At 41.0% G+C, this 7,395-nt stretch overlaps 1 protein-coding gene across 3 annotated transcripts in view; it reads right to left on the bottom strand.

The window, feature by feature from the left end:
- Positions 1-2,957: 2,957 nt before the first annotated feature.
- Positions 2,958-7,395, bottom strand: part of LOC123759704 (balbiani ring protein 3) — a 16,809-nt gene continuing 12,371 nt past the window's right edge. The window contains exons 3-6 of one of the 3 annotated variants that reach the window (XM_045744940.2): positions 6,245-6,346; positions 5,326-5,445; positions 3,900-4,075; positions 2,958-3,538 (exon numbers count right to left, since the gene is read on the bottom strand). In XM_045744940.2, the coding sequence (XP_045600896.2) occupies positions 3,484-3,538; positions 3,900-4,075; positions 5,326-5,445; positions 6,245-6,346 (453 nt within the window). In that variant the 3' untranslated portion in view covers positions 2,958-3,483. Of the gene's footprint in view, positions 3,674-3,899; positions 4,076-5,325; positions 5,446-6,244; positions 6,347-7,395 lie in introns of all 3 variants that reach the window. The other 2 variants (XM_045744941.2, XM_045744942.2) reach the window with 2 other exon arrangements.

The following is a 7,395-nucleotide window of genomic DNA, read 5'->3' as shown; positions in this document are numbered from 1 at the left end:
TTGTTAAAGACCTGTCTCTGTTGTTAAAGACCTGTCTCTGTTATTAAAGACCTGTCTCTGTTATTAAAGACCTGTCTCTGTTATTAAAGACCTGTCTCTGTTATTAAAGACCTGTCTCTGTTGTTAAAGACCTGTCTCTGTTATTAAAGACCTGTCTCTGTTATTAAAGACCTGTTTCTGTTATTAAAGTCCTGCCTCTGTTATTAAAGACCTGTCTCTGTTATTAAAGACCTGTCTCTGTTATTAAAGACCTGTCTCTGTTATTAAAGACCTACTACCTCTCTGTTATTAAAGACCAGCTTCTGTTATTAAAGACCTGCCTCTGTTATTAAAGACCTCCCTCTGTTATTAAAGACCTGCCTCTGTTATTAAAGACCTGCCTCTGTTATTAAATACCTGTCTCTGTTATTAAAGACCAGCCTCTGTTATTAAAGACCTGCCTCTGTTATTAAAGACCTGCCTCTGTTATTAAAGACCAGCCTCTGTTATTAAAGACCTGTCTCTGTTATTAAAGACCTGTCTCTGTTATTAAAGAGACAAAGAGTAAAGAGGTTAGAGTTGTAAGCAAATCGGGGTCAGCTCCAGTGCCACAGTTTAAGAAATATCGGCATCTAATCCTTCCACCTCCCCAGTCTTATCCGTGCGATTTTCATATCAAGTCTGAAATGTTGGTTGTATTGTCCGCAGACTTATTTGCTACTTTGTCTATATATTTGTTAAGACAAAGAAAGGATGAAAGGGGGGGTGGGGGAGAGGGAAGAAGACACGTTGAGAGGAGAGATGGTTGAGGAGAGGGATGGGAGAAAGGGGAAGAGGTGGGAGAGGGGAGGGAGCGTAGGAGAGAAAGAGAGAGAGAGAGAGAGAGAGAGAGAGAGAGAGAGAGAGAGAGAGAGAGAGAGAGAGAGAGAGAGAGAGAGAGAGAGAGAGAGAGAGAGAGACAGACAGAGACAGACAGACAGACAGAGGAAGGGAACCATCAGGGGGGGAAGTGCTAAGCCATTACGACTATATAGCACTTGGAAGGGGTCAGGATAAGGATTTGGGATGGGACGGTGGGGAAGGAATGGAGCCCAACCAACTTGGACGGTCAGGGATTGAACGCCGACCTGCATGAAGCGAGACCGTGGCTCTAACGTCCACCATAAGTAGTTGGGCCTGAGGAAGCATTTTGGGAGAGACGCCATGTTATAGAAGAAAGGTGGAGAGACAGGGAAAGAGATGTAATAGATTGGACAGACTGAATTTATTGATTATTAATTATTAATTACAGCTGTAATTACATTTGGCCTTACTACTCCGTCCAAGAAACTTCCAATTGTATAAATTGCTCGTTAACACTGCCCTGACCGCCAGCTCCACTCCATTGTTTACATGGGAGCCATACGTCAAGCTGGTGGCTGATGGTCACCCCTGACGACCACTGGAGACGGTCCTCGGGGCACGACTGGCATGCCCACAGCATCTTAGAAACACCGTGGATCTTTAATTCATCCACCCAGACGTGTGTGTTGCTAGGGCAGCGGCGCCATCTGGTAAACTGAGCTCCCAAGATCCACGGGGTTCGGGATACTTGCTCCCAGGCAAGCGCAACGAGCCTTATGGCTATGCTGAGGCCAAGTGAATTGCTATGCTGAGGCCAAGCGTACTGCTATGCTGAGGCCAAGTGAATTGCTATGCTGAGGCCAAGCGTACTGCTATGCTGAGGCCAAGCGTACTGCTATGCTGAGGCCAAGCGTACTGCTATGCTGAGGCCAAGCGTACTGCTATGCTGAGGCCAAGTGAATTGCTATGCTGAGGCCAAGCGTACTGCTATGCTGAGGCCAAGCGTACTGCTATGCTGAGGCCAAGCATACTGCTATGCTGAGGCCAAGCGTACTGCTATGCTGAGGCCAAGCGTACTGCTATGCTGAGGCCAAGCGTACTGCTATGCTGAGGCCAAGCGTACTGCTATGCTGAGGCCAAGCGTACTGCTATGCTGAGGATAAACTTGAGAGGATAAGCCTGCCTTCTCTAAGCCAAGTGAAGGGCTTTTACTTATTATGCTCAATCCTCAGTCAGTCATTGATTGTGTTCTGGAAAAAGTCGATCCTTCCGAATCTCATTTTATAGTAATTATTGTATGCGGTGGAATAAAGACTTCATTATAATTTACGCCGAAGCGTCTTATAAATCTCTCTCATTTGACAGCTTTGGGGTCATGCCGGAAAGAATGAAATATATATATATATATATATATATGTGTGTCTTCGGTAATACTTGAACTTTGTTAAGCTGGAGATATTTACTTATAAAGGTGTGTGATCAGTTTGGTTTGTATTTCCCTGTATTCTCCCAACCCGTTCTCGCACTTGCTCTAGTCAATATTGGCTTATTTAATAAGTGCATAAGTGACATACTAATTGATTGTGAATATTTTAGTTTACCTTGAAAAGCTTCATAGAAAACACCGACCTCACCTAACCTTCTTAGTATGTTAAGATAAGCATATTATTGCTTCTTATTTACAATTATTACTTAACCTATCTTCTCCAGATGCTTATATCAAGGAACTAGGGGACCAAATTAGCTGTATCCGGCTATTTCTTACAATTATGGCTAATGGCATTTTAGGTCTTGGCTTCTCAATAGTAATTTGGTATATTTCCTTTTTGGATTTATATATATTACAATCATGAATATAATTTCATTTATTTTTTTAAATTGAAATGCGAGCCGAGATATTGGCTAAAAAAATAACGATTGTTATTGATAAAAATGGGTTTTTAATTAGTGTGAAATTTGTCCTAAATGTTATATAAAGCATTTTTTTATCGAAAAGCAGGGACAATTTTTTTTTATTTTTCGGCTCAGAGAGACCCGGACTCTGCCGGGTAATCCTCCAGTGATCTGTAAACATCATCTTAGAGTAAAACTCAGGAATCAAAATATAAGACTCACTATAAATGTTAAGTAAACAATTTACTGCTTTTGAGCTAAATTTTTAATATTACAAAAATCGTCATATAATTAGTTTCATGAAACAATAAATTGAGAGGCACCATTGATGAAGTCTTAAAGATTATATTAGTGCCATTGATGAAGTCTTAAAGATTATATTAGTGCCATTGATGAAGTCTTAAAAGACTATATTAGTACCATTGATGAAGTCTTAAAGACTATATTAGTACCATTGATGAAGTCTTAAAAGACTATATTAGTACCATTAATGAAGTCTTAAAGACTATATTAGTACCATTGATGAAGTCTTAAAAACAATATTAGTATAATTTATCGCGCGTTTTTCCAGAGGTTCACAATTGCTGGAGATTGATAGTTCTTGCCCCCTGGTTCTTGAATGACACCACTGTGCTTCACGCCACTGTGCTTGGGGTTACTGTGCTTGGCGCCACTGTGCTTGGGGTCACTGTGCTTGGCGCCACTGTGCTTGGGGTCACTGTGCTTGGGGTCACAGTGCTTAGGGTGAGGACGTGCTGAAGGAGCCATCTAGACACGCGCGGACAGCATCATCACGCCATTATCCTCCATTACATTCAAACAGCTGAGGGGGGGGGAACAGAGTTAAGGGTTACAGTCTGCTGATGAGGGTGATGTATCTCTGTGGACTGTTCTATGATGTCTGTGTCTGCTGCTGGGAGTGTTGAATCACTGTGGACTGTTTTGTTGTCTGTGTCTGCTATACCAAAAACATTCACTTGTTAGGAAAGGTCTCAGTAGTCTGCTTATATATATATATATATATATATATATATATATATATATATATATATATATATATATATATATATATATATATATATATATATATATTAGGTCATTTTATTCATTGTTAAGCGAACATCACCACTGCACACCTGAACACACATCTTCCACACACACCTGCACACATCCCCACTACTCACCTGCACATCTCCGGCACCCACACCTGGCCAGTGCCACAGGGAATGACCCTGTTACAAGGGCAGGTGCAAGTTCTTGGATCCCACATACAAGTGCCAGGGAACATCTCCATGCGTGCCAGGCACTTGTTCTTCACCTCCGGACTGCAGAGGCACTCACACATGGCCTCACTAAACACCTGCAACACATATGGACACATATGAAATAATTATATACAAAATAGCAAGGTGAAGTCACTGATTCAAGATGACTAGTTAGCATTTGCATGGAATCGAACGCCGACCTGCAAGAAAGTGAGGCCACCGCTCTACCGACCAGTCGAATTAGATGGACTAAATGGCAATATGACATTGAGAAATGTTAACATTATCAAGAGCTTGGATAAGAATGGCTGAGAAAGATTGTTTGATAAAGCAGGTTTTTCCAAGATGCATATTTGTACTTTTTAATGTTTCGAGGGTACACTGAGGTGTGTTGACCAGACCACACACTAGAAAGTGAAGGGACGACGAGGTTTCGGTCCGTCCTGGACCATTCTCAAGTCGATTGTAAATGATCGACTTGAGAATGGTCCAGGACGGACCGAAACGTCGTCGTCCCTTCACCTTCTAGTGTGTGATCTGGTCAACATTCTTCGACCACGTTATTGGGACATATCGACTGAGGTTTGTTTATGAATCTGAGTATAAATGTTTTGTGATAAATTATTGATTCCAGTGGGGTTTATGGGTAAGTAATGCCACAGACAGAAACTGACTTTGTAACTTTATTATAATTTAATGTTTCGAGCATTATCATACACAAATGTTTCGTGCAATGATATTTCAAGCTCCAGTTTGTAATGCCCCCCCAATGTATATACATATATATGTTGTACCTAGTAGCCAGAACGTCGTACTTGGCCTACTATGCAAGGCCCGATTTGCCTAATAAGCCAAGTTTTCCTGAATTTATATATTTTTCTAAATTTTTTCTTATGAAATGATAAATCTATCCATTTCATTATGTATAAGTTAATTTGTTTAAATTTGAGTTAAAACTAACATAGATATATGACCGAGCCTAACCTAACCTAACCTAACTTATCTTAACCTAACCTAAACTATCACAACTAAGTCAATAAATTATGTTCCTAATATGATATAATAATATATATATATATATATATATATATATATATATATATATATATATATATATATATATATATATATATATATATATATATATATTATGAGACTGTCAAACAGCCTTGCAGAAAACGTGCATCACATTCCTCAAAACATTAATTTGTAATAAACTACCAAAGTTTATTCTTTACAAAATAAATTATAATTGATGAGTCTTTTGGGTCAGCCACAGCTGGAACGAGCACAGTCTGAGGCTGGGCTGGACCCTGAGGTGCACTCTGTGAGTGGGTGTACTCACCTCATTTTGACGACAGGAACTCTGGCTCTTAGTGCACATGCACCCACATTCTGTGTGCTCCTCAACCGTCACTTGAGTGCAAATTTTCTCCATAATGTTATTCAGCTTCATGCCCTCAACCTGTCGGAGGAGATTGAAACACATTGGTTGAGAGGCGGGACCAAAGAGCCAAAGCTCAACCCCCGCAAGCACAACTAGGTGAAGTTGTAAGTAAATTCCTGTAAGTATCCCCAGTCTTGCTTGTGTTACAAACATATGATTACTTATAATGTTTATTTATAAGTTCAAGGTATTCACAAGGTAGTTACAAGACCTGGATTTATTATTACCATCCTGATAGGTCACGTCCTATTTACTTATCAGTTTATATCCACTCGCGAAACCTGTACATCTTTCCACGATCAAGGGGGTTTAGTCTGTATTAATTAAACAGTTTACGAGCTCTCAAACGCTGCGACGTCGCAAGGTTATTATTATCACTAACGACTTTGTGGCACTTTGGAGCCCATACACTATTTAGTCAATGTCAATTAAGCTGCCATGAGGGAGGAGAGAAGATATCCAGGGGCCAGATTCACGAAACAGTTACGCGATTACTTACGAACGTGTACATCTTTTCCTCAATCTTTGACGGCTTTGGTTACATTTATTAAACAGTTTACAAGCATGAAACCTTCCCAATCAACTGTTATTATTGTTATAAACAGCCTCCTGGTCCTTCGGAGCTCATTAACTGTTTAATAATTGTAAACAAAGTCGCCAAAGATTGAGAAAATATGTATAGGTTCGTAAGTGCTTGCGTAACTGCTTCCTGAATCTGGCTCTAGTCTTAAGTGGACGCGTAACTTCTTTGTGAATGCTTGACTTGGGACCATATAGTGAGGGGGTATAGTGAGGCTGCATGAATGAGGGCACCCACCTTGATAGTGAGGTTTTTGGCAGCTACAGCTGCACAGTGTTCGTTGGTCTTGATGCACAGTTGTCCTGAGCACCTCTTCACCTTCCAAACCCCAGGGTACACCTGCAGACATAACGCACATGTGTTAGTTACACCTGCACTATGGCACCCATTTTCTATAGTGCCGGAGTTCATTTTCATTTTCAATGAAGGTTCATTGAAAATAAATATACATTTTGACTGTAATCTTCTCTAGCCGATGCTGTTTGAATACATAATATTTAATTTTTCAATGACAAAATGTTAATATAATACTTTATAAAGTGCTGCAATGAACCGTAGACTATATTAAAAGATTTGGCTAGAGAAAAGCTGTCTCAAGGAAGAAAGGCACTATCAGATGATAACACCAAGCCACTATGAATATATATCACTGGGAAGAGGTCAGGATAAGGATTTGGGATGGGACGAAAGGAAAGGAATGGTGCCCAACTGCTTATTGACGGTCGGGGATTGAACGCCGACCTGCATGAAGGGAGACGGTCGCTCTACCGTCCACCCCAAGTGGTTGTCTCATGGCTGAAAGCTAAGACGCTTCAGTACGTCTCGGAGACAAAATTATAGGAATTAATGACACTTGTATAACTCTAATAATCTCAGGTGTATAACTGAAGAGGTGACCTCTGAGTAGTTGAATAGCCTCCCATGAAGTGGTGATCTTCAAGCTGTCAAAATCCCTCTGCTAAAATCTTAGAGTGCAGAGGGATTTGTTTGAGTGCAGAGGGATTTGTTTGAGTGCAGAGGGCTTTGTTTGAGTGCAGAGGGATTTGTTTGAGTGCAGAGGGGTTTGTTTGAGTGCAGAGGGGTTTGTTTGAGTGCAGAGGGGATTTGTTTGAGTGCAGAGGGGTTTGTTTGAGTGCAGAGGGCTTTGTTTGAGTGCAGAGGGATTTGTTTGAGTGCAGAGGGGTTTGTTTGAGTGCAGAGGGGTTTGTTTGAGTGCAGAGGGGTTTGTTTGAGTGCAGAGGGGGTTTGTTTGAGTGCAGAGGGCTTTGTTTGAGTGCAGAGGGGTTTGTTTGAGTGCAGAGAGCTTTGTGTGAGTGCAGAGGGCTTTGTTTGAGTGCAGAGGGGTTTGTTTGAGTGCAGAGGGGGTTTGTTTGAGTGCAGAGGGCTTT

This window comes from Procambarus clarkii, chromosome 8 (genome assembly GCF_040958095.1).
Source record: "Procambarus clarkii isolate CNS0578487 chromosome 8, FALCON_Pclarkii_2.0, whole genome shotgun sequence".
In the NCBI taxonomy this organism is placed as follows: Eukaryota; Metazoa; Arthropoda; class Malacostraca; order Decapoda; family Cambaridae; genus Procambarus; species Procambarus clarkii.
Note: the sequence above shows the minus strand (reverse complement) of the source record. Positions and strands in the feature narration are given on the sequence as shown.